The sequence below is a fragment of the Argentina silus genome (assembly GCF_951799395.1).
Source record: "Argentina silus genome assembly, chromosome: 2".
In the NCBI taxonomy this organism is placed as follows: Eukaryota; Metazoa; Chordata; class Actinopteri; order Argentiniformes; family Argentinidae; genus Argentina; species Argentina silus.
The window spans coordinates 4,311,003-4,338,806 of NC_139656.1; the positions used below are offsets into that span (position 1 = coordinate 4,311,003).

The 27,804-nt window shown below is 44.2% G+C and overlaps 1 protein-coding gene across 1 annotated transcript in view; it reads left to right on the plus strand.

The window, feature by feature from the left end:
• Positions 1 to 27,804, plus strand: part of nrxn2a (neurexin 2a) — a gene marked incomplete at both ends in the record, with an annotated part of 124,084 nt that overhangs the window by 38,040 nt on the left and 58,240 nt on the right. Inside the window, 5 exon segments of the mRNA XM_083686856.1 lie at positions 140 to 259; positions 359 to 740; positions 1,511 to 1,701; positions 4,642 to 4,815; positions 5,432 to 5,551. Of these exon segments, the coding sequence (XP_083542982.1) occupies positions 140 to 259; positions 359 to 740; positions 1,511 to 1,701; positions 4,642 to 4,815; positions 5,432 to 5,551 (987 nt within the window).

Below are 27,804 nucleotides of genomic sequence, written 5' to 3' on the forward strand. Positions count from 1 at the left end.
GCATATTAGAGTGAGAGCGTATGTGTTAATGTATTCCAAGCAGGGAGTGTTTTTCTTCCTTATAAAGAGGGATTCTTGGAGAGGAAGACATACATTATGAATGGAATATGGAGGTGACTTTACTCTTTCCTCTCCACAGGCAAAGGACCAGAGATGCTCCTGGCAGGACAGAAGCTCAATGATAATGAATGGCACTCAGTCAAGGTGGTGCGGCGTGGCAAGAACCTGCAGCTCTCTGTGGACAATGTGACCGTGGAAGGTAAGAGAGGAGAGCAGCACTGGATCAAGAGACGTGAAGGGAAACTCCGATTCTCATGACAGACATGTTGTAGTTAAACCTGTGTTCATTCTACCCCAGGCCACATGACGGGGGCCCACACCCGACTGGAGTTCCACAACATTGAGACGGGCATCATGACAGAGCGGCGCTTCATCTCTGTGGTGCCCTCCAACTTCATAGGGCATCTGCAGGCCCTCTCCTTCAACGGGGTACCCTACCTGGACCAGTGCAAGAATGGTGACATCTCCAACTGTGAGCTCAATGCCCGCTTTGGCATGCGTCGCATCGTGGCCGACCCTGTGACTTTCCACAGTAGAGCCAGCTACCTGGCCTTCTCCACCCTGCAGGCCTACGCCTCCATGCACCTCTTCTTTCAGTTCAAGACCACCAGCCCAGACGGCCTGCTGCTCTTCAACTCTGGAGATGGCAGTGACTTCATTGTGGTGGAGCTGGTCAAAGGGTGAGTGGTGGGATTGGTGTGGGAGGGTCAGGAGGGAGTCAGGCTCCACTTCAAGCTGTCAACATTGTTGAGTCCTTTCATTTCTGCAAACACGAAATTGGAGACGGCAAGCGAAGCTATTGTAAACCTCTTTGAGTGTAAAGTGTATTTTTCAATTAAATGTGTCAGAACTATGAATAATAGAGCAGTATGACTGTTGCTCTTTTACACAATCTTAGGCATAAGTAATTACAGAGAAAAATCTGCCTGCAAATGTTTCAATTCACTGAACATTCTTTTTTGAGAGGCAGAGAGAGAACAATTGTCCGCATATTGTCTGCTTTAACCGCAGTCCAGCTTTGGCCAGGAATACTGTCACTTTGGCCAGGAATACTGTCACTTTCGAAAGCAATTAGTCAGCAGGAGGCCTTGCTAAGCTCTGGAGCCTGCTGCCTGCATGGGCTGAAGTCAGAGCTCTCTCTTTGTCAAAATACACACTGTACAGTAGAGTTTCGTTCACTGTATGACGCAACCACTGTACACGCTCTCTACACATATCGAGTGCTATATTATCGTAGATATTGTACAGTTTTTTAATGAAATGTAAATATATCCATACTGTACACGTCCTATACTACAGTATATGCCCTGTAAATAAATACATTAACATGTACAATGTTTATAATAGGTTGTTTGTGACAAATTCAATTGTTTGAAAGAGAAATCTATGCAAAGAGGACATGTTATTGTACTGTGAATTGACTGCATGCTGTAACTCTGTTTTACTGCAGCTACATCCATTACGTGTTTGACCTGGGCAATGGGCCGTCACTTATGAAGGGCAACTCTGACAAACCCCTCAATGACAACCAGTGGCACAACGTGGTGGTCTCCCGGGACGACAACAACGTGCACGTCCTCAAAATCGACTCCCGCACTGTCACTCAGCACTCCAACGGAGCCCGCAACCTGGACCTTAAAGGTACGGCGCACAGTGCTACCCAGCTCTTGGCTGTTGTATGTATTATAATGTCTTCCCTTTACAGGCCATTTACATTTGACATTTATGGCATTTAGCAGACACCTTTATCCAAAGCGACTTACAACAAATACATTTGTTTTAGTAAGTGAATCATCTATCCATCAGTCATCATAAGATAAAGTAATCAATGCTCGGACCAGGGGCCATAGGCAGTCACAAAGCTAGAAGTAGGAAAAATTATTATTTTTTATTTTTATTTTAGTTACAGTTACAGTATCCATGGATACTGCAGTATAACAGACGTCTGTACAAGAGGGTATCGTTGCTATTCCGCACCTTCACAGTAGAGGAAACCTAGCAGAGGAGCTGTTTTGTATGACATAAAACGAAGCCTTTGTACTGAGTGAAAAGACTGTCTGTGAAATGAAAGTGAAATTAAATTAAAATAGAGCTGTTCAAAGACTAGTAGCGGTGGACACAGCGGGAGCAAACTCATCAACCTTGAAAAAATCTAGTCATTACATGTACATGTATCAAACGTTAGATGGAATGAAAAATAGGCAATGATTCAGTTTATACCGATTACAGTTTTATGGCCATTTTGTTCTTGTCTTACTGTACACCCTCTCTGAGCTAGACGGTTTAAGATAGATGTTATTCACTAAAGTCATCTTCCCTCCATCGTTTCTGTCTGTACCGGGCAGCATGCATGACCTTCATGTTGCCAGTCCAAGTGCACATGGGCCTATTTACTCAATTATGATGGTATCCTTGGGTATGGCACCATGAAATTGCACCATTTTCTATGATCCAGATGACTAGCCTTGGCTTGTAGGTCTAGGTACAGGTGCTGTAGCAACAGTATAGGAAGTGTCTGACTACTCTGGTAGTCTGTACTTACTGTACTGGACCATACACTGACCTTCTATGCATGACTGGATGCAGCTTCTGGTATTTACACCAGTGACTATACCTGTTACCTGCCTTTTTCTCTCACTCCAACAGCCCCGAAGTTCATTTACATTTACAAATTACATTTGTTTAAGTAAGTGAATCATCTATCCATCAGTCATCAGAAGATAAAGCAGTAAACTCGGACCAGGGCCATAGGCAGTCACAATGCTAGAAAAAAAAATATTATAATAAAAATAATAATAATAATAATTTAGTTCAGGGAATAAGAGTTTCAGATAAGAGTATGGTAGGATGAAGGTCATGGATAACGTTACTAGGGAGATCATTCATCACTTGTACTTTATGATCTAATGAAGAGACGTTTTAGAACACAACAGAACTCCCTTGCTATCAAAATACGAATGTATAAATGAAGGACATTCGCAAATCAAACATTGCTGTTAAACAGTGTTTTATTGGGAATGTTCCTAAGGGTCTACATTGTTTCATTTCCTTGAAAATAACTTTTTACATCAAAAGAACAGCTACACAGTATATGTCCGTTGTAAAAGCTCAAGCTATTATAGTTGAAATATTTGACATGCTGTATGTGTTGGGATCTGAAGGGTCCACAACCAATTTCTGTGAAATGTGAGAGGAGCTCTACAGTCAGGAAAGGTTTGGGTTGCTGTAATTTGTAACATGGGGTACTCCCGGTGGAAATTGTCTCATTGGTACAATAAGTACAATATACTAGCAGGTTTGTTTTGAAAGGAAAGATGTGGTCAATACACCAATTACTGTGCCTACAAGGAGGTTTTGATTAGTATGTTTTTCTTGACTTGTTTTCATGACTTTTGTTGAAGTAAGGTAAGGTAACTGTCACCCAAACAGATGAATGCCATGTTCACATCAGCTCTGGAGAATGTGAGACTGAATATGTTTGATAAATGTACATTCATTTTGATACTGTAACACGACTACACTAACTTACGTTATACTTTGACATAAAGTATAATATAATATATAAAAGGTATATATAATATAATAGGTATATATAATATACAGTAATGAAGATAAATTGAAGTTGCCTAAGTGCGTGGAACACAAAATGCTTGGTATTTCATGTCATCTATTTCAGTTCTTTTCCTCACTTTTTTCCTCAGAACATCAAAGATCCATTTAGGGTCCTCCTCTCCCAAGGGTATACTAGGTGACGTTTGTGTGTAATCACTGGAACCTAAACAAACCAGACAACAAATTCATACTTCTTCTGTGTCAAACAAATTAATATAATTCACAGATATAGTTTCCTGTAATGTTTTATATTTAATATGCCATTATGCAAATCTCACCTGCTCATGTTGATGTCCCACAGATTATAATGACTGTGAAGCAGTTTCATAATATCTTTGAGTTATGCGCCAAATGTTTGGAATCTTTCTGCAGAGAAATACTCTTCATTTTCCCATCTCTGTCTCTTTCTCTTTGCCAATAAACATCACAGAGGAATTATCAGGCATCTGTGCCTGAGAGTCTTAACACATACTGTACACTATGTAAATGGCTTTGCTTGCAACTTAGAGATCATCTGTAATTCAACAGCCAGACTGTGAATGATTACTGTGTCTGGGAGTGTTAGTATTCAAAGTAAACAGTCTTCTGAGAGAGGCATAAATCTAACAAACACATGACAGATCATCATTACTTTAAATGATTTAGAGTCACATTCACCTGCATCTGACGTAACATGTCACCAAATGGCTTTTAGAAGTTGTTGATTGCAGAGCACTCTGTCTGATTTGAATGTTAACTAGCAGGTTATTTGAGGTCAATGACAACGGAGCAATTACAAACAAGTGTTGATGTGTTCGATCTGTAGTTTATTCATGACTGCTCAGTGAAGCTTACTGATTACCTTTACCTCAGTGCTATTGTGTCTTAGCAAAGCTCACTTTGGGAGTAATCAGTTTTCCACTAAGTGTGATCATTCTTCTCTGTAAGGAAAGTCTGCTACACTTCATTAATACTTGATGTGTTTTCCAGGAGAGCTGTATGTTGGTGGTGTGGGGAAGAGCATGTACAGCGTCCTGCCCAAGCTGATAGCGTCCCGGGACGGGTACCAGGGCTGCCTAGCCTCGGTGGACCTGAACGGGAGACTCCCTGACCTGATGGCCGACGCCCTCCACAGGGTGGGTCAGGTGGAGCGGGGCTGTGGAGGTGAGACAGCTAGGGGCGGGGCTGAGGGGGGGCTGGGGGGTGGGGGGGCTAGGGGACAGCAGGGGGGGGTCAGGTGGAGCGGGGCTGTGGAGGTGAGACAGCTAGGGGCGGGGCTGAGGGGGGGGTGGGGGGGGCTAGGGGACAGCAGGGGGGGGTCAGGTGGAGTGGGGCTGTGGAGGTGAGACAGCTAGGAGCAGGGGGGGGGGGGTCTAGGGGCAGGGCAGGTCAGGGGGAATGGGGCTGTGGAGGTGAGACAGCTTGGGGGGCAGGGCTGTGGAGGTGAGACAGCTTGGGGGGCAGGTCTGTGGCAGTGAGGCTAGGGGGGACATAGGGGGGCAGGTGGAGTGGGGTACCTGGAGGGTCAACCCTATAGATACATGGACATCCTCAGATTTAGTTGCCATTTGCCAGTGTAGAGAAGGGGTCAACTGAAGTCTCTGTAATTGGTATGTTCTGGAATCTGAATTGACTATTGCATTGATAACGCTTACTGTACAATACAATCTCAATGGGCCTCGGTTGGCAACTATTGGTATAGAATATTTTTGTTTAATGTTGGATTTGTAATGATGTTTTGTAAACCATGTCCATGATACAGACTGCCTTCCTCCTCCAGGGCCGAGCACCACCTGCACAGAGGAGTCCTGCCATCACCAGGGGGTGTGTCTCCAGCAGTGGGAGGGCTTCTCCTGTGACTGCACCATGACAACGTACGGAGGCTTGTTCTGCAATGACCGTGAGTACAGCACAGGACCATCTGGGGGGGCCTCACTTGTCTCCTGTGGACATTATGACCCGGTCACTGTTTACAGACTTACACTCAATCAATCACACTTTATTTGTATAACACATAACTGCAAGATGCAAAACAATGTGTTTCACAAGAACAAGATAAATAAAGGCTGTACTACTGCACTTCATCAAAGCCACCTATCACCATTGATCTTATACAGGATGCACACAATTTACAGTATGTTTGATCAATACCTCTGTCTGATGGACTGACACGATTTGTGCTTTTACAAACACTTGACCAAGCTGTGGTCTAGTAAGTGACAAAGAAGACTTGAAGTGTTTCTTTATTTTCGATGAAAAATGATGTGTATGTTATTCAATGTCTTACAACACTTTGCACCAAAAACAGCTCATCCCTCTCTTTAGGGGGAGAAAATGGCATTATTGTTTTCCTGTCATCTTTTTTCCATGAATACACTCTGGGCAGCTGCCTAATGAGCCAAATTGAATAAAATGGCTTTACCTTTCTGTTCTATAAATACTGCAAAAGAGGTTTCAGCTGCGTGGGTGCGTGCGTGGGTGCGTGGGTGCGTGCGTGGGTGCGTGGGTGCGTGCGTGCTGTGTCTGTGTTGTGCTGTGTCCTCGCCTTTGCTTTCGCTTTTGCTAATTAATTACCGGTAGACAGTAAATGGGAACTAAGAGCTATTTATGTGGTGACTCTCATCAGATGGCACTCACAGTAGGATGTTTACTGTAACCTACCAGTACGGTATTTAACTTCACAGTTGATTTCCTTCCCTGTACGCACGAACCATATTTACCATATTTACCATATTTACCAAATTTACCATATTTTAGAGCACTTTTTTCCACAAAGGCTTTTCCTGGTTTTAATAGGAAAGAGATTAGCATAAGCTGTCTGTCAAGCGGCCTGGAAGAGATCAGCCTAATTTGCTGCAGTGATGCTCAGAAATAATGACAAGTAATGGTGATTGCATTTGTTTGTCTCAGTGTTACTAGCTTATTATCAATACATACGGAATGATGCATTGGTTTATTAAGAGAGACAGGCAATAACTCTATGCTCCAGGCTCCCTGGGGGAGAAATTTAGATGATGATTTTAAGATAGCAACAAAGGCTGTTGGAGGCTCATTCTGGCAAGGGCGGGGAGATGGTATCGTAGGGGGCATTCAGCTGCTACTGCCACCCACAGCTACAGAACATTTTTACACGCTTTGGAAACATATGTTCTATTGAGAAAGTCACAAGACTTTAGAACTGTCTTGAAATAGTCGCCAACAGAATGTTTTGACACAAGCAGATTGCAGGTATTTGCCAGTCTTACAATGTTGTGCTTTATGTGTGTTTCTGTTGAATAGCGCATGGCTTTGACGGGCAGTAGTTTACCTTCCTATCATACAGTAAGTGCACCGGTGCACTCACCAACAACTTGGGGACATACAGACAAAGAAACATTTCCCTTTGACAAGGCTCATTTTCAAACAGGAAATTGTACTGTCAGGGCAGAATAACAAGCGCACCATATTTTCTGGCAATGTGTTTATTTTGATGGTTATCACATCCTCTTTGTATGCAACTAGTACTTTATGTACCAACACCACAACAACCTCAAGGTAATATACAGTTGTGGTGAGAAGTTTACATACACTTGTAAAGAACATGTATGTCATGGCAGTCTTGAGTTTCCAATCATTTCTACAACTGTTATTTTTCTGTGATGGATTGATTGGAGCACATACTTCTTTGTCACAAAAAACATTCATGAAGTTTGGTTCTTTTATGAATTTATTATGGGTCTTCTGAAAATGTGACAAAATCTGCTGGGTCAAAAATATACATACAGCACCTTGAATTATCAATTTTGGTGATGTAGAAAGTTGTGTCAATCAAATTTGCTTTGTGGCATGGCCTCTTAACTTCTTATGAGCGATTATGATTGACTACAGCTGGTGACTTATTTCAGCCCATTTAAATAGGGCTCGTTTGATACACTCATTACACTCAGCCAAAAACGCTACAATGGGAAAGTCTAAGGAGCTCAGCACGGATCTGAAAAAGCGCATCATTGACTTGAACAAGTCAGGAAAGTCACTTGGAGCCATTTCAAAGCAGCTACAGGTCCCAAGATCAACTGTGCAAACCATTGTTTGTAAGTATAAAATGCATGGCACAGTTGTGTCACTGCCACGATCAGGAAGAAAACGCAAGCTATCACCTGCTGCTGAGAGAAAATTGGTCAGGATGGTCAAGAGTCAACCAAGAACCACCAAAAAGCAGGTCTGCCATGAATTAGAAGCTGCTGGAACACAGGTGTCAGTGTCCACAGTCAAGCGTGTTTTACATCTCCATGGGCTGAGAGGCTGCCGTGCAAGAAGGAAGCCGTTGCTCCAGAAGCGGCACCTTAAGGCTCGACTGAAGTTTGCTGCTGATCACATGGACAAAGAAAAGGCCTTCTGGAGGAAACTTCTGTGGTCAGATGAAACAAAAATTGAGCTATTTGGCCACAATGACCAGAAATATGTTTGGAGGAGAGAAGGTGAGGCCTTTCACCCCAAGAACACCATTCCTACCGTCAAGCATGGTGGTGGTAGTATTATGCTCTGGGCCTGTTTTGCTGCCAGTGGAACTGGTGCTTTACAGAAAGTAACTCAAGTAAACTCAAGACTGCCATGACATACATGTTCTTTACAAATGTATGTAAACTTCTGACCACAACTGTATATGTCATTTAGCTGACGCTTTTATCCAAAGCGACTTACATTGCAGTGAGAGCATACATTTCTCAGTTTATATGGTCAAATCATACCCACAATCTTAGCGTTGTTAACGCCTTGCTCTACCAACTGAGCCACAGAGGAAGGTGAGGTGATCTATCACCAGTCAATAGCAAGCAAGCTCTGCAGGATCAACTCTGTATGTCACCTTTTATATCGTAGAACAAACCTCTCTTTTCCTCTCTATTTAAATTGGTCGTATACCTTCCACCAATTAAGATGTTAATTTTGTTTGGTATGACTAATGACTAGCTTTAGGTCCTCTGCTAATCACCAAAGCCACCCAGATGTTGTGGTGGGCTAACGTGACACCAGGTTGTTGCTTTGTGTTTTTTCTTTCCACAGTGTTGCTCTTCCTGGAAGGCAAACATATGGAGAGGGTGTTATTATTGATTAACCTCTGTAATTAGTGTCGATTATTTTGGAATATTTATTATCAGCGCTAACACGCGTTAACGCCTGGATGTGTGAAAAATTAGGAACATGATAATGATGCCAGTACACTGTAGGGATGTTTTCTTCTTGTTTATTTAGCCACACTGAAATGAAAAGAACCCAAAAGGAAACTACATCAGATTCAATTCAATCCAATTCAATGGATATAGGTTAGTAATACTGTATCGGCAACATGAGAGCAATACGATCACGTTTTTGAATATTGATGAATCATCACACAGTTGACCCCTTCTCTCAGGCAGCCGACCAAATCGACTGTATGTGACAGAACATGTTTCAACATTTTCGCTGTGCTGCCCTCAAATACACAGTTTGACAGTCATCTCTGTTGTAGCAACTCACATTTCACAGACTCCATTCACCTCTGCCTGAGTCAACCGCCTCTCGACATTCTTCTTACAGTAGTGTTCTCTCTCTCTCTCTCTCTCTCTCTCTCTCTCTCTCTCACACACACACACACACTCACACTCTCTCTACACACACACTCACACTCTCTCTTTCTCATACTCTCACTCTCACTGTCTCAATGTCTATACACTAGACTCTTGGATGAGAACAGAACCTCTTTAAGTCCTTTAGTTGTGTTGTTGTAGACCACAAGGCTAGTTTAGGGTTAGGACAGGTTTCCAGGCTACCCTAGGCTCTGGTCAGTGCCCATGCCTGCCAGGTCCCCACCCTGCATGACTCATGAGGCCCTACGGCGTTGGCTGGTAGTGCAGCTACGGAACGCTTCATTACACAGTTAACAAAGCATGAGCATCTTGTAATGGTCTGGCAGGGCTTGGCAGGCTATAAATGGAGACAGGTTTTATAAGACTCTGTGTTGAGAGACCCAAAGGTCACTGTCAGTGTATATACGCCTTGATGAAGCACCGCAGGTAGCTCACATTACTGTAAAACCTTCCCAACAAGGTAGCATGAATAGTACCAGATTGCAATTAAACAGTTGTTTGATTGTGATAAATTTGTTCCTGAAAAAAAGAATTGACAAATGTCTTATCAAACAAGCAATGAAATGAGCTTAATGAAACATTAGCAGTTTCTAATTTAGTTTCTAATGTGTCAACTGGGTGACCAGAAGCAGTAAACCTTGTACCTGAAGCTTTCATTAGTGTCTTGTTTGACATCTACTCTTCCCACATAACCCTGTTAATTATCAGATTCGGTGGACCTCCGTTGACCTTTTGTAACCTTTGGGTAACGTGTCATGGACGGAGATAATTTGATGCAAGCCGACGATGCCCAGCAGCTCATTAGGGTGCAAACACGCAGGCAGTGTTGGACTCTGTTTAGCAGATTGGAAAATACCAGCCACCCTGCCAGCATCTCTCAGATAGGAGACAGGCTGTTTGATGATCAGTCATGGGTTCCTATGACTCACTCTGTACACTACTCTAGCTACTGGAGAGGGAGTTCAATATCGTACGAATGTCACGCAAACTAATTGGTGAGAGGTAGGACATTAAGTTCAATTTCGAAACCACTGCAGAGTGTAGATCACTCATGTGTACGGATGAGTGTAGTGTAGCATATTTATCAGCCCTGGTCCCTGAATTTGTTGCTAACCTGCTTGTGTAGCATGGTGTACTGTGGTGAAGATCTGTGTTTTAATCCCCAAAAATGTATCCCCCGTCCCCCGTCCCCCGTCCCCCGTCCCCCCTTGGGGATTAGTGCGGTCTTTGAGCATCATAGTCCATTGTCCCCACATTGAAGGTCTGGTTTCTCTGAGTTTCTCACGCGGCTTCTTTTTCTATGATCAGCTTTATCCGCCATTTATTCCGTGATGCCCCATTGTGTCTAGTGTATGCATTCCGTATAAGCCAACACCCATATTTGTAGTAAGGACTATACACACCGGAGAAATTACTGAGTTACACAAGCGTGAAATAGATTCTATGATTTTCAGCTGTGCAGAGCTTGGCACTGCGTTTTTTTCAATGTCTCTCTCCCCCTGCTGATCTGTTTTAATTTTCAACCATTTCAAAGTGAGTAGAAGCTGCTCATGATACTACTACACTGCAGGTGGCCTGTGGATATGTTATTTGCCACCATTGTTGGAATTGGGCACCTCTAAGGAGTTCTTACAAAAAAAAACCTGGTCCAGAATAAAATAATATGCTTTTTACTGAACTATTATACTTTGTATGTGTATGACAGTTGTGATCTGCATTGAAAGATTTTTAGCCACTGCATTATATGTATTACATTATCACACATTATCTACACTGACAATAATTCAGACACTCTACTCATCATTTATTTTTTCCAAGCTTTCCCCTATTGGCACGGAGAGATAAAGCCCCAGGCTAGCTCACCTATAGGGAAGTTCATTTCTGTGAAGCAGATGTTTTATTGCAACGAAACAGGCACACCATTGAGTGAGAGCACTCAATGGTAATAAAACACTTTCTCATTTCCTGCCTTTCCCATTTGCTCTTATCTCCCCCCTCAGCAGGGAGGCAGGAGCACCATTACAGTCCCAAGGTTTGAGTATGTCATCCTCACAGATTCCATTAAATGCATTTTTCATTAAAAACAATTGATTCTCTTTTACTGTAGTAGAACTTATGATGCTCTCAACATTTGCACAAACCCCCATCCAAGATGAAAATAGTGTTATTTTATATAATTCGATTATGTCAACTGGATTACCTGGTAAAGCTCATTTGCAATGAAAACGTATACTTGTATTCAAGTCAGAAGAAATATGAAATATGAAATATTGGATGTTAATAGCTTCAAAAGGTTTGCTACATTCCAACTTGATAATGAACTCATGAAATCACATATGTGTTTTTGAACAATCCACTAGTGATTGTAATGTGTTGTAACAGATACTATATGTCATGCAGTAGGAAATATCAATTTGTGTTTGTAGTGAATAGGCATATACCATGTACCTGTAAGCTTTTCTATGAATAGCAATTCAAGTGAAATATTGGAATATCAAAAAGATATTCGTGAGTGATTGCTCCGAAAACAATATGACCGAGTTGACGGCCTATTTTAGTTCCCTACCGGTGTGTGTCAGAGGGTTCTATAGCTCCTGGAGGAAGGTGGTAGAGTCACCGCTGCTACAGAACAGTGAGTGAAATATAAAGCGGTGAGATCTCCTAAAGGGGCCGTGTTAGAGCCAGTATATCAGCCTGGAATGGCCTGGGGGAGAGGCTTGATTTAGGCAGTCAGTGGTAGATGCAGACCATACAATCACACAGAGTGCTGGGCGTGGGGCTTTGGCTGCTGCCTCTGTGACTGAGACTGTTATTCCAAACAATCCCCATGGAATGTCCATCTGTGGTCTAATGGCCATAAGAGCTGGCCGTACAGATCTTATGGCTGAGCCAGTTGATAGTTGATATTCCAATCATTTCCACTCACTAAGTCATTGTCATGTTTTGTTTGTTTTTCTCCTTTTAAGTCGGTGCTCCTCCTCAGTTCAGCTCATTTTCTGTGTCAGCCATCTGAACGTTTTTCTGCTCATGGTTATTGTGAAGATGGTAAGACTTTATTGATTCAAAGACAAGTGAACAGTAAGTATTATTTTTGTGATGAACATGAAACCGCTTTTCTTGCAACAGGAAAGGTACTGTTTAAAATGTATTCGGGGGCTATATTTTCCCTTCCCTTAAGTTCTCTGAAAGGTTTTTTACTGATAATACACAATCAGATTCGGTACCTAAATAAATGGTGCTGTGTTAACATATTGTTTTATTCTTCTTGGTTATTTTTATTATTTTTTCTTCTTGGTCTGGCTAGCAGTGAAGGCGTGGGTGATAGTTTAGATTCAGAACTTTTGATTAAACATTGGTACAGGGAATATGAGAACTGAGGACACTGTGTTATTCAAGCCTATAAGGACCCCACAGCCCCCCCCCCCACCCCCCCACCGCCTCTCATGTCCCCATACTCACTCATCAGTGGCTGTGAATGCCTGCTCCTATCTCTTTTTCCCCTGCATGTGCTTTGAGAGTGCTATGGATTGCTGAAAGTGTCCTCGAGGCAGTGACAACCTGTCCAGTTTTGGGACTGGCACACTGTGCACAGGCTGAATACCAAGCAGACAATCCCCACCCCTCTCTCACCATCCCTCTGTGTCCTGTGCTGCTGGGGGAACATGATTCATTTTGCACTCTGACCACGCAGCAGCTGAGGCCTAGATGAATGTATTTGTTCTTCTGTGCCTGCTCTCGGGGGGCTGGGGCTGGGGCTGCCTGGCCCATACTGAAGGAGCTCTGTGAGGGGAGAAGGGTTACATTCAGTTTACATCATAGAGGGCCAGATGCACACTGACAGACAGAGACACACACTGCACTGTATCTTAGTCTCACCAACGGTTTCTCATCACAAGTGTCGGCCAAATAACAAATGCAGCTGTTACTGCATACAGCACGAGCTATTATGTTACATCAGAAATGGCAAATCACTGGTATTGCTTGAAAACCAAATCCTAAGTGCATTGCACATATCTTTCACTATCAGATGTTGGGATGATGTTGCTGCTCATTGCTTTTCACTCCAGCTGCGGTTTTATCATAAGTCTTTACTGTGGTGTTTCGGAGAGGGTTGAAACTGATAAATCGTCTTTGGTGTGTAGAAGCTGCTCGGGGGAGGAGGTCACGAGATAAGTTCTGAAATGACAGGGAACAGAACAGTGTAGTTCAGTGTACAACAGAACACTTGACAGATACTCTAACCCTAACTCTAACCCTAACCCTAACCCTAACCCTAAGAAGCTTCAACGGAGGCATTCAGCCAGCTTTACACTCACAACACACTTCACAGCCAGGCAATTTTACAATGCAATGAAAAACTATTGAGCTTTGAACTTCATTTCAGTCTGCTAACCAGTGTGTGTGTGTGCGTGCGTGCGTGTGGGCGGGCGGCCGTGCATGCGTGCGGGCGGGCGTGCATGCGTGCGGGCGGCCGGTGTGGGTGTGGGTGTGGGTGTGTGTGGGTCGGTGGGTGGGTGGGTATGTGCGTATGTGCGTGTGTGCGTGTGTGCGCGTACGAGTGAGAGAAGTGAATAGATTGAAGCCTCCTTCCCGGTGATTGATGGTTGCCTTTGTTCAGCAGAGTTTATCCCAGCTGTTGTAATTGCCTTATTACAAGAAATTAGCGTGCCTCATTACTGGAGGATAGTAAACAATGAGTGGCCATGGAGCGATCAGGTGATGTGGAGCAGGCTTGACTCAAGCCTGGCATAGTCAAGAGCTGAGCATGAGTTTAGTGCTTTTGTTCTCCTGTATATCTTTCTGCAGATATAAATGCTTTTATTGGGTTGAAGAGGTACTGGGCTGAAGAGGCATCAGAGGACCAGACGTTGGATGAAATACAGCATACAGCACTGTATGCTCAGGAGAGTGTTCATACCTCTAATGTTTTGGAGAATTTCGTGTGTGTGTGTGTGTGTGTGTGTGTGTGTGTGTGTGTTTGTGTGTGTGTGTGTGTGTGTGTGTTTGTGTGTGTGTGTGTGTGTGTGTGTGTGTACACTCACCAGCCACTTTATTAGGTACACCTGTTCAACTGCTTGTTAACGCAAATATCTATCAGCCAATCACATGGCAGCAACTCAATGCATTTAGGCATGTAGACATGGTCAAGGCGACCTGCTGAAGTTCAAACGAGCATCAGAATGGGGAAGAAAGGTGATTTAAGTGACTTTGAATGTGGCATGGTTGTTGGTGCCAGACGGAGCTGGTCTGAGTATTTCAGAAACTGCTGATCTACTGGGATTTTCACGCACAGCCATCTCTAGGGTTTACAGAGAATGGCCCGAAAAAGAGAAAATATCCAGTGAGCGACAGTTCTCTGGGCGAATATGCCTTGTTGATGCCAGAGGTCAGAGGAGAATGGCCAGACTGGCGCGAGATGATAGAAAGGCAACAGTAACTCAAATAACCACTCATTACAACCAAGGTATGCAGAAGACCATCTCTGAACGTATGTGCAACATTCAAGCTTGAATGTGTGTGTGTGTGTGTGTGTGTGTGTGCGTGTGCGTGTGCGTGTGTGTGTGTGTTAAGACATACATTGTGTAATCAGTGAGGTTTTCTCTCTGTTTGCGGTCGATTTCATCATCTCTCCCACTCTTCTCTCCGTCGTAAGCAGGATTCCAGGTGTGCTCCCTTCTCCCTCCCCCTCCACCCTCTCACTCAACGAGTCTCTTCATCACAGATGTATGGGAATCGGCACGCCCCTCTCATCTCTCTGCTATTGGCACGTAATGCTGGCCTGCTGTGCAGCCAGAGATGCTGGTGTCTGAGAAAACATCAATAGTGCTCTCCCAAGCATTGCCGCGGTAGTCACTGCCTGTCTGGCCTCAGTTGTTAAGATTGTTATTGCTGACAACCAGATCTTTGTGCCTCAGGAAACTTTTGTTGGAGATAGAAAAGAAGCAGTTTGTTAACAAAACATTGGAAATCCAGGCTGTGCTACATAACGCCATGCAGGCGACGGCAATAGCTTTGCATAAATAATGGATTGCGTAAAAAAAACACATGATGTACTGCACTGTAGGTATTCTAATCACAGTACAAACAGTATTTTCGACAGTTATGTGTGTGTTGTTTTCAGGTCATGCTCCCGAAAGAGAAAGAGAGAACTCAGTTGTCTTTGAAATCACTTATCCTGATCTTGAACTGCCCACAGAATGTGTGTTGAGGCATGCCAGGGAGGGCAGTGTGATCAGAGAAGGAAGGAAGGAATGGCTCTGGGCATATGCTAGTCAAACTAGCCAACATAACCATATGTGCCTCCTCCCTGTGGCCCAGCGGACCCTGCAGGCCTCCTGTTGCCACACCAGACACTGCAGGCCCCCTGCCACCACAGCAGCCTGTGTGTAACAACACATAGACCAGGCTAGGGATGAATACACAGGACCTGAGGGCTGAGGCCAATGGACCAGGCTATAGGCTCTTAACCTACATTAAAACTGTGTGGCGTGGCCACAAGGACAGCACAGACTGTACCGACATGGCTCACTGATTACACAGAATCCAATGTGCCATCATGCATACTCTGTTGTCTACCTAGTTGTGGTCGTGACAACCCGAAACATGCTTAAAGAGAGGAGGCTACACTTGGGGCGGCAACTCACAAATTGCAGATTTCAACACTGAATGTTTTACCGTAGGTGGATATGTTATGCAAATGTAGAAAAGGGTTGCAGGAAACACAGGAGGAAAGGCTGTTTTCGACATGGTGAATGGTCTCAGGCGCAGAACAGGTGTTTTATACCCTAACCTACCATTTAAGTGTTGGTGATTTTTGACTTTGCCTTTTATTGAGTGGCATGTTTTTCTCCATGGCTCAGTGCACTTGTCCTGTGAAGGTCTAACCACCCCCTAAAATACAACCCAACACAGCTTGACAAGAGTCAGGCTTGAGCAACCCGTCAACAGCTCTGCTCTCTGTGGTCCTCTTGGTCAGAATGGCCAGAGTTGGGTCAGAACCTGTGCATGCACAGCTGTCAGTCAGGAGGGCTAGGCTGTAGTTTTGTTCCTAGGCTGCCCAGACCACTAGACCAGGGAAGTGTAATCTCTTTGGTGGGGGCCATTATCAGCACTGTGGCAGTCTGGGTACAGAGCAGGTTCAGTGAGGCACCGCTGTGCAGTGTTTCTGTTTACACAGACGCAGTTCTATGACTCATATCCACTCTGGAAGATCTGTGTGGCTCATTCACTGTAGAGACAAAAGTATGAAACCAGGTTAGGCTGATATGGAGCGGAATGGTATCGTTGAGCGTGTCCTCCGATTTCTACCTCCACCTACCAGCCTCCCGTCATGCAGACAGTTCCATTTTCTTTTCAGTTTTATCAGCTGACCCGGAGAAGTGCTTCATCTACCACCTCTGCCAGAGCAGATCCTCATTAATCTATCTCTTATCCTGTATTTCTGTCTGGAATCAGTAGCCTCCCCTGTCCCCTGTTCCCTGGGAACTGGGTCTCTCCTGAAATCCATCATTATCCCTGCAAACCAACCTGATCCTGTTCTGCAGATACTGTAGCCATTGCAGAGGTTTTACTACTAGCTCCGACTGTGACTCTGTTCTCCTAGCCTCCTGTCCCAGCAATTGGTGTGTTATCTAGAACATGTGTCATTATTCTGGATGTTAACACGTTGTCTTACTATAGATCTCTGTGATGACATCCACTCTGCTGCCGCAGGATGACTGAGTGTATGACAGTATTGTGACTCACAACTATTGTTTACACATTCAGAATGAAATGCGGGTGAGGGAAACACAGTTCTTCTGAGCTTATTTTTTTATTCATTATTCATTTCTTTTATTTTTACACTATGAACTTATTCATTAATATTTGAACTGTCTTTGATGTGTGTGTGTGTGTGTGTGTGTGTGTGTGTGTGTGTGTGTGTGTGTGTGTGTATGTGTGTGTGTGTGTGTGTGTGTGTGTGTGTGTGTGTGTGTGTGTGTGTATGTGCGCCAGAGAAAAGTTAAGTCTATCTGGTTGTGTACATGTTATTCAGTGTGTATCTGTGTGTGTGTGTGTGTGTGCGTGTGTGCGCGTGTGTGTCAAAATGCCCGTGAGTTCTTTTGTTCAAACATGTGAGCTGCAGGGTGCATGTAAATGTGAATGACTGCATTAAGATCACAATTTTTAGGGCAAGTAATATCATATCATTGGTGTGGAGCTGCTGTACAGCAGGCCAAGTGGAGTCATACATAGCGGCACTAGTGATGTTGTGAAATGGCATAGCTTACATTCACCTCTGCCAAGCCAGCCCACTAAATCACTTTAACTGCACAGCTTTTCTCTGAATGGACCCATAACAACATAATAAGCCACAGGCTTCAGCTACTGCAGCACAATTTAGAAAGTGAAAGCCACTCAGCTAGTCAGTCCAGTCTTGATTCAGCGTGGTATTTATTTGTATTGCATTTGTGTCCACCACAGAATGGCAGTGGTAAATACAACGTTGCTTACAGTATAGTTCTTCCCAATCAATACATGTTTTCTTGTTGTCTTGACCGTAGTTAATTGACCATAGTTCTACGGAAATAACAGCATTACTACACAGGTATAGATGTAATTAATGCGGTGTTACCCAAACATGTACTGTATAGTGTTGCATGTCTTCTTGATATGAATGGTCCTCACAAGTGTGGATCCGTCTTTGGCCGCAATTCTACAGTATATATCCTGTGGAAGATTATGATAATTGATCATCTGATTATTAACGCTATATTCGTACTTTCAATTAATAATATGATAGATTGGATACTGATCATTTGACATTTATACACACATATGTGTAGTGAACTCTTGACTTGACTCGGGTTGAACTCCTGATTGCTATATGGTTTACTGTTGCAATAACACAGTATGTGGAGAGAAAACAATCCGTTAAAGGTCTGGTCGTTGAAAGGTCTTAGTCCGATCATTAGTCCGTTCCCTCTCTCTCTCCTCTGTATCTGACACGGACAACGGTCATTTCCAGCAACGACCCACTCTGTGCAGGCTCAGCAAAAGGAAACTCCTTTTTCATTTTCAACTCCTCAACCGATTTGTTTTGATGGATTGTTCTCCCACTATCACCTCCATCCAAAGAATAATGAAATAATCTGCAGTTTTTACCACATTGAATTACACTGTTGTTGTACATTGTATATTTGACTATAGAATGCAACGGTAATGCAGATGTTGATATATTCATAACACTTTATATCAAACACAAATAAATTATTCATACTACAATGCATCCATCCTGTCTTGGAACTGACACCTAAGCAAAAGCTTATATGTAATTCATTTACGTTGAGTTCCTTCTTGTCTATTTCACTGTGAGATATGCGTTTCAGTTTTGTCTTCTTGTGTCATTCTTCGATGTGTTTTAGGGATTTTAAGGGATTTATCACTGATTTATTATTTCACAAAATTCAAGTAAGATCTCATGAATAAAATATTTTTGTTCTTTATGTTGCATAAGGCGCTTCACTTAGATATTAGATGATGTTCCGAGACACTGCAGTTGAAAATGTTATAATAATTTTCTGTCCCAATGCACAAGAGACTGTTCTCTCTCAGCCAAGACGACCAGAAATTGTTATGAATACACCCTGGAAATATGGTGATTAACCTTAGATTAAGTCAAACATCAAATTTGTTGTAAAGGTTTCAGTGACAGTTACATGGTCTAGTTGTTAATTAAGGGCATATTTACTGTAGTTTGTAAAGAGAGTGCATTTTATCAAAATTGTGATTTTAATTGCCGTAAAGGCAGAAATGCCTCGTTTTATAGTTTTCCTCATTTTTTGCAAGTCATGTTCAAGTGTAGCATATGCTCAATATATCATAATGTCACAGGGTCCCAAACTCCATGACTATTATTTACTACCAGTATCCCCTGCAGGTGTTTGACAAATGGGATCTTTTAGAGATGTTCATTGGCTGCCCTCCTCTCCTCTTTGGGTTGACAGGCCTATTTTTGCTCAATGGCCCTGTGTTGTTTAATTCTTCCTCCGAGCGCCAGCTGGAGCCCAGGACAGACAGACCAGACTGTCTACTCTCCTTCACTTCAACCTGCCACCAAGGCCCCGGAACTCCACCTCCACCTGATTCATGGATCCACACTGTCTGCTCCTGAACTGACCTGACAGGTCCACCCTAGGCTAAGACTAGCCCTGCCTGCCCTGCCACAGCCTCCTTATTGCCCCTCCCCCTTCTATCTCAGCCTCCCTCTCCACTATTTCAGCCTCCCCATTTCACAGCTTCCTCCCTCCTCACCCCCTCCCCACTCCACAGTCTCCTCCCTGGCCTCCTCCATCTATCTCCCCTGTCCACCCCCTCTATCTTATCTATCTCTCCCCTGTCCACCGCCCACACACACACACACACACACACACACACGGACACACACACACACACACACACAAACGCACACACACATGCACAGGCGCACACACACACACGGACACACACACACACTGTGACAAGGGAGGGATACTCAAATAGTTGATTTTCTTCTGCTTCTTTAACCTTCATTCCAGGCATTGGTTTGCACTAGATTGTAATCTGTTATTATGCTGGTAGAATCTATCATCATTGAGCCAAAACACACAAAACGTTCAGATTATGAAGTAAATGAAGATTGTTTGGCTCCTGATGGGTGGACTCACGTGTGGAAGCACCTGCACCAGACAACACCTACCCATCTTAAATATGCATCCATTAAATGCGATATGCGAAAGATATGAACATATGTTCAGCGCTGCAAAACTGACATGAAAATGGTAATATGTGGCTGCTAAATGTACCTCCATAATATAATTGAATATCCTTCATTATTTTGCTTTCCCCATCATCAGAAATGGAGACAGTGTGTAAAACTGCGCAGGTTAGAAGATTTATTTAAAAAATCTATTTTATCACACTCAACAATCTAGTTTAAATAGCTGTATTCACCGTCTCCTATGGAGCTTTCTATACAAGCTTGGGATGTTTGTCTTCATATATTTTAGCTGTCATTGTATTCTTCAATTGTGATGCAATCACTGATATGCTCAAGGCCCAGTCAGTCTCATGATTGGCTAAAACTGTTGACTATGTCAACATGCTCACTGCCTGGACCGTTTGACTTAGTAGTAGCAATGTGTCTATCTGTTATTAACCATCAACAAACGATGTCATTTTCAGCTGTATACATGTTGATTTAGAGTGTGCTTAAAACCACTTATTGTTGTTAACAAACAAACACAAGACCTCTGTTCGACCATGACCATACAATACTGTCTGCTCTTTTAAAAATTAAAACGGTGACATAACATAACTTCCCTTCCATAACATAACTTGTGCGAGTATCAAGTATCATAAAATCAACATATATCTGTACAAATTACAATACAGAGAACCGGTGATCAGCATAATGTAGATTAGTGTCTATTGACCCCACAGGGAAAGAGAAAGGTCACATACGTAATGTCATGTTGTAATTTTTGCCGGTTTCTTCTCAGTTTAATTACTGTGGAGCAGAGGCACCTCATATATATCTGCAGCAGATAGAGGACAAAAGGTAACGTTAGATTGATGTCTGCAGATTAAACTGTAAGGACACCGACTGGGAGCTTCTCCCAGGACATTTTGTTCTTTTATATTCACCACATATCTGGCCTAAACATTTGACATAAACCTATCTCCGTGCCGTGCATCTGAGTACTAGGCTACTGCTCCCTTCTTCTCCCCAAGCCAGACCTATTTGAGGTGCTGTCGCTTAAAGCCTAATGAAATCAACTGGATATCTCAACTGCAGGCAATTCATTGCAGGGGAGGCTGGCATTATGAGTAATTAATCTGAAAGTGCTATGATTAATCCTGCTACTCTTCCCCCTGAGGCTAGCCTGGATGTCTGGGTAAAACTGTCTCCCCGACAAATCCTCCAGAGACCCTATACTGCAGATTTCTCTATAAGCCAGGAAAATACAAGCAGAATCTGTAAAATCCTACACTCTGGTCGCGCTCCCTCTCACTCAACAAGAAATGGCAGATGTTCTAACTATAGAATCCTCAGATGCAAGGCTTTGCGATTTAAATATTTTGTAGCAGAACGAATAGTATTCTATTGAATTCACAGAGAAGATAATGTTGTGTCCTTGGACTGTATTACAATGTGTTGAGGTTTGCACATCTGGAGCTGTGCAGTCCAGTTAGATGGGAATTAAAATCTGTGTGCATGTTAGGGGAGATGGCTAATGCATATCCTAAAAAGCCTTGACCCTGGTCTACCCTTTGATACGTGCTTTCTTCGATGCATCCCATTCACGTTTTGATCATATAGACATACAACAACAATCTAATATTCACAGGATTTGGACTGTGGGCTTGATTGTAGTCTACTTACACTGTGTTGATTTTAATCTAGCTTCTTTGATGTTGACAGATTTTGGCTAAATGGATTTTGAAGGTAAATGAATGTGAATACTTTTTATTTTACCTCCAGTAATTGGGAGGGATGTTCTAATTTACAGCATATTTGTCCACACGCTTTGTATTTTACATAAGCTGTGACTGGGTGTGTGCCAATGGACGGGGGAGAGGAGGATACCCAACTGTGAAAACAATGTGGACGACAGATGGTTAAAATCACCGCTGCTTCCCCTAACCATCCCCTGTGTTGTCCCGATAGCATCAGTTTTATCATGTTGAGCAACCCTGGAGCTGGCAAATTGATGAATGCAAGCCTTTCATCATAGACAGCTCTCATGAAGATATCATCACTGCCTAGAAAAAGATGTCTCTAACACGAGGGGGACTTGACAATACAAGTCATTCAGTATAAATCACCACGGTCACAGCAAACCTCTCACTCCTTTTTCACATTCTCCCACTGATTGGAGAGGACACTTTTGTCCATGCATTTCCCATTGTCCATATTGATTATGGTTACGGCTGATTGAGTAATGAAGATGTCCCTGCGAGTGTGTTACACATAGTACTGTACTTTGTGTACTGCATTGTGTTTCAAATTAGCTTTTTGACGTTGACATTGATTTGGGCTTTGAAAGTAAATGGATGTGAAGACTTTTCATTTTACCTCGTTGAAGGATTAGCCTTCATGCATGTCATTGCAGCTCTACATTTGCATCCTGTATACTATAGCCTTTATGATTGTACAGTGTCATGGCGTCTACCTATCAGAGCTAGGCAGCCACATGTCTTCTATGTGTTTGCTCTTCAGGCTGCAGTGGAGAGGGGTTACCAAGGTACTGTACCTCTGTGTAGCTACAGTATTTCAGGATGAAGGCTACAGGCCAAAACTTGTTGGTTTTTCCAATAAGGAAGCATTTTCATCTAGTTTCAGTGTCCTCCAACAGTGAAAAGACTGTGAATGAATTTCTTCTTCACTTCAGTTTGCCATTCGAATCGTGTAGCCTACCTTGGCTGGCAAGAAAGGTAGCAGCAGAGTTTCTTTCCTGTTACATTGCTATCAACTGGCTCAGTCTGGTTCAGATAGTCTGGGTCTTTGATTCAGACTGGGTTATTGAGTTGAGGCTCTCAGTCTGATTCAGATAGTCTGGGTCTATGATTCAGACTGGGTTATTGAGTTGAGGCTCTCAGTCTGATTCAGATAGTCTGGGTCTATGATTCAGACTGGGTTATTGAGTTGAGGCTCTCAGTCTGGTTCAGATAGTCTGGGTCTATGATTCAGACTGGGTTATTGAGTTGAGGCTCTCAGTCTGATTCAGATAGTCTGGGTCTATGATTCAGACTGGGTTATTGAGTTGAGGCTCTCAGTCTGATTCAGATAGTCTGGGTCTATGATTCAGACTGGGTTACTGAGTTGAGGCTCTCAGTCTGATTCAGATAGTCTGGGTCTATGATTCAGACTGGGTTATTGAGTTGAGGCTCTCAGTCTGAGAACATGTTATTCATAGGCTCACCGTAAATGCAATGAGTTTTGGGGATAACAGCAGCTACTTGCCATGCTCAACGTTGTTCACTTCTAGCCTAGTAATGTCAATACACAGGAGCGCACCAGCCCCTCCTCCTCCTCCTCCACGTCCCCCACTCTCTCAGTTCAATCAGTCCAGCTCATTGGCCACAGCCAGCCCTCTCCCCTGTCCCTCTAGCTCTCTCTCTCTTCTTCTCTCTCTCTCCCTCTCTCTCCCACTCTCCCTCTCCACTCTCTCTTTCCCCCTCTCTCTCTCTCTCTCTCTCTCTCTCTCCCCCCTACCTCTCTCTCTCTCTCCCACTCTCCATCTCCCTCTCTCCACTCTCTCTCTCTCTCTCTCTCCCCCCTACCTCTCCCTCTCTCCCTCTCCCTGCCTGAGTAATGGGCTGCCTCTACCTTCCTGTCATCGTGAGAGGTGGTGCTGGCTTGGCTCTGTTCTCCTTTTTTCATGCGTGTCCTTTCAACCGACCAGGCAATCCCAGCTGAGATCTCTATCCACCATGATTTATCTGATATAGCTGTGGTCTTGCTCTCTCTCTCTCTCTCTCTCTCTCTCTCTCTCTCTCTCTCTGTCTCTCTCTCTGCTCCCCCCACCCTCTCTCTCTCTCTGCCCCCGCCCTCTCTCTCTCTCTCTCTCGATCTCTCTCTCTCTCTGCCCCAATCTCTCTCTCTCTCTCTCTCTCTCTCTCTCTCTCTCTCTCTCTCTCTCTCTATCTATCTCTGCCCCCGCCTCTCTCTCTCTCTCTCTGCCCCCCTCTCTCTGTCTCTCTCTCTCTCTCTCTGCTCCCCTCTCTCTCTCTCTCTCTGCTCCTCCCCCTCTCTCTCTCTCGATCTCTCTCTCTGCCCCCCTCCCTCTCTGCCCCCCCCCTCTCTCTCTCTCTCTCTCTCTGCTCCCCTCTCTCTCTCTCTCTCTCTCTCTGCTCCCCCCCCTCTCTCTCTCTGCCCCCCCTCTTTCTCTCTCTCTCTCTGCTCCCCCCCCCCCCCCCCCCCCCTTGATCTCTCTCTTGCTCTCCCTCCCCCCACTCTCCCCCTCTCCACTCATCACCCAATCAATTCGCTATTCTGGCATCCCTTTCACCCTCTTGCTCTCTCTCTCATTGTCTGTCCTCTGGTGGTGGTGCATTTATTCTGTCAGCCTATCCCTATTTATTACCTATCATCGTAGTTGCCGTCGCCCCCCCCCCCTCCTCAAGTCATAGCAGATCTCAGGTTGTCACAATATTCATTTTATAGCCAAGAATAAGTTCAGAAACTGAAACATTGCAGACATTGCACACTCTTACAGAGAAGGTGAATAAGAGAGCTGAGGAGAGGAGGAAAGATTCACACAGAGAGGAAGGAGTGAGAGGAAGTGTGTGTGTGTGTGTGTGTGTGTGTGTGTGTGTGTGTGTGTGTGTGTGTGTGTGTGTGTGTGTGAGGGAGGGGGGGTGATGTGAAATGTGAAATGACAAAGGCAAACATGTGACAATCCATGAGAGAAACAGAGAGGGTGACGCTTGTCATAAAATTTTGACTGGTGGTACTAAATTATTCAGAGGAATCAGGGACTAACCATTGCTTTCTTGGTCACGGGGGGTATGCACTGTATGCTGCATCTGGCGCTGTACTTATTGCCATCTGTCTTCACGTCTTTCATTTACCTTTTTTATACCTACATCTCATTATCACTGGCGTTGCACACCGTCACGTAGACAGACACCCCTGCCATCCTTAAATATGAGCTTCGACAGGTACGCTCAATCTGTTTCTTCCTCTGCAGTATCCTGATTTGTTATTGCAAGCGGTGTGTGTGAGCCAGCACAATGGCTCTGAATCTGTAGCCTGTATTTATTCACACACAACCCTTTTTCTGGCTTCTGTATTATTATTTTTTTGCAATGTGGCTGCCTCCCACCCCTCCGGCCCCCCCGCCCCCCACTCTCGCTCTCTGTCTCCCTCTCTCTCTCTCTCTCTCTCTTTCTCTCGCTCACACACACACAGACACACTCAGACACACTCACACAGGCACATGCTGTGCCTCCCTCTATCATAGTCTCTGACTATGCCTTCAGAAGATCGCAGTGCATCCTCGTCGGTGAGCCCACAGCTAGCAGCAGAGGTTGTTATTTCTGATGTTCCGGCCGCTGCCGGCGTTTTAATTAGCATGAATTTTACCGCGGCAGTCCGAGTCAACGTATTAACGCTCCACACCATCTGCACTGGAGGGAATTTACTGCCGTCTTCCACATCCAGCCTCATGAAATTATCAGGTTGAACATTCTCAGGACGCAAATAGGTTTGGAGAAAATAAGAAAAGAAAAAAAGAGAAAGAAAGGAGGTGAGGAGAAAAAGAAGAAAGGAAGGAGGAAGGTGGAGGAAATGCAGCAGTAGTGAAAGGAGTGCAGCATTAGTCTTACTGCATGAACCTGGGCAGGAGGAGGCTGAGAGGGGCAGGGATGCTTATGGAGCAGTGACTGCTATCCCACTCTGTGTTCTCGTGGTGCTCCACGGTGGTAGAGGTGACTATTCCGAGGGTTTCGGTCCGTCTGTGAGAGAGCGCGTGAGAAGTCGCTGGATTATTATTTATTTATTTCAGGATTTTTTTTCTCCTTTTAAGCGCTGCCGCAGATATCGCTCCCCTCATCCCTCCCTCCCTCCTTCCCTCCTTTTCTCTCCTCTCCTCCTCTGGCTAGAGGGAAACAAGAACGCTGTATTCTACATCCCGCTTCATCAGCTTGAATCTTCACATCCACTCTTTTTTTTTTTCTCCTGGTTCTTTTTTTCTTAATGAAATCATCCTGCGTCCTGTGGGGATGCGTGTTATCTGCTCCTCTGCAGTGGAGGGGCTGTCATCTTAGGAGGGGGTAGTCTCAGCAGCCCTGAAGCCCTACCTGTGGGCAAGAGGAGCCTCCTATCAGAATTCCTGTCACCTGGTGCCCTCCCCCTCTGGTTTGTAATGCTTGAATATCATGGTTGAATTTCATGGTTATCAGCAGTTACTCATGGATTTGGATCCTTTGTGATACCCAATTTGGCTTCAAGGTGCCTGGAGCCTGACATTTTGAAGATAGCCTTTGGGATGATTGCAAACCGAATCTTGGTATTTATTCTTCTGTCCAAGAAACACCTCCACATATTTCAAAGTGTTTTAAAGAAAAGGCGATTTTCTTTTGGGATTTCATCGTAAAACACAGTAATTGGATTTCGTCTGCTTCTCCTTTCCTCCACAACCTGCGTGGTCAGCTGGTGTTTTTTATTTTTTTTGTCACAATCTCAAAAGAAGGATCTCATATTCTTTGTCTTTGAATTACCCAATCCCAAGGATTATGGAGGGAACAGGCTCGGCCACCCACTGAGATGTCCTCTCGTTGTGGGGTGGAACTGAGGGAGGCCCCGGGGGGCCCCTCTTGGCCCTCCTGTGCCCATTTGGGTGTGACGTTTGTGGGCAGACTCCCAGCGGTGGCCCCTGTGCTAAGACATGGTGCAGGCTGGACAGGCCTGGGTCTGGGCCTGGGCCTGGGTAGCTGGTGGAGGCTGGCCTTGTTGGTGGCCTTGCTGGCTGTACTGCCCATCCAAACAGGGACGGCCCGCGTGTCTTCCAGTCTGAGTACCACGCACCATGTCCACCATTTCCACAATAAGCATGGCACAGTGCCTATCGCCATCAACAGGATGCCCTTCCTCACTCGAGGGGGCCATGGTAAGGCAACTCTCCCCAAGTCCCTCACTGTTCTGTAGTGGGGGTCTCACAGTCTTAACCTCTTTGTGTCTGTTGAGATAGGGCCGGTTTCCTAGACACAGTCCAATGGAGAATCTCCATTGATGATGCTTTTTAGTCTAGGTTTAGGCTTAACCTGTGTCTAGGAAACCGGCCCATAGTGCATGAGTTGGTGCATGTTCTGTTATATCCATGGTTCTGTGTCCTGTTATATCCATGGAGACTACATCATTCTGCTGGCCAGAGGTATATAGGTTGTTGCCTAGTAATGAAGGCTATTTTCTATTCTGTGGTGCAGGAACTGCCGCCCCCATTGGCTCTGATTGTGCTCTGTGGTGTGAGTCTGGCAGGGCTGTGATAGCAATGACAACATGGATGTGACGTTCTGTGATGGATGTCTCATTAGCTCTGTCTTGTGTGGAGCAGTCGTAGCCTCTCTGCATCACTGAGCTCTTTCATGTGCTCATCAGTTTTGGTTGGCCTTTCCTCATGGTGCTCATTGCTGCACCCAGAGAGCACCTCATGCTGCTAATGCAATATTCTTAGATGCTACAAGCTCTACAACCTCTTTGTGGAGGAGGAATGAATATCAGTGTGTGTTGAATTATCACTCCCACCTGTGTATGTGTACACTATGTTCCTTGAAAGATGTTTGCATGGTAAAGTAAGACACAGTATATACAGTATTTACTCTTTACTGTTTTCATAATTTTTTATTGTCTCAAATTGTTATTATTACGGTACCATTATTCATACAATAAGCTGTGTAAAGTAAGTCGTTTACCTCTAAATTATTCACCTACTGTACCTTTAAGCTCAGAATCCAATATGTTTTTTGTTTTTTTCATTTGGCCTCCTTAGATTTGTTCCAATGCCTCAATTTACCTTCGACCAGCAAA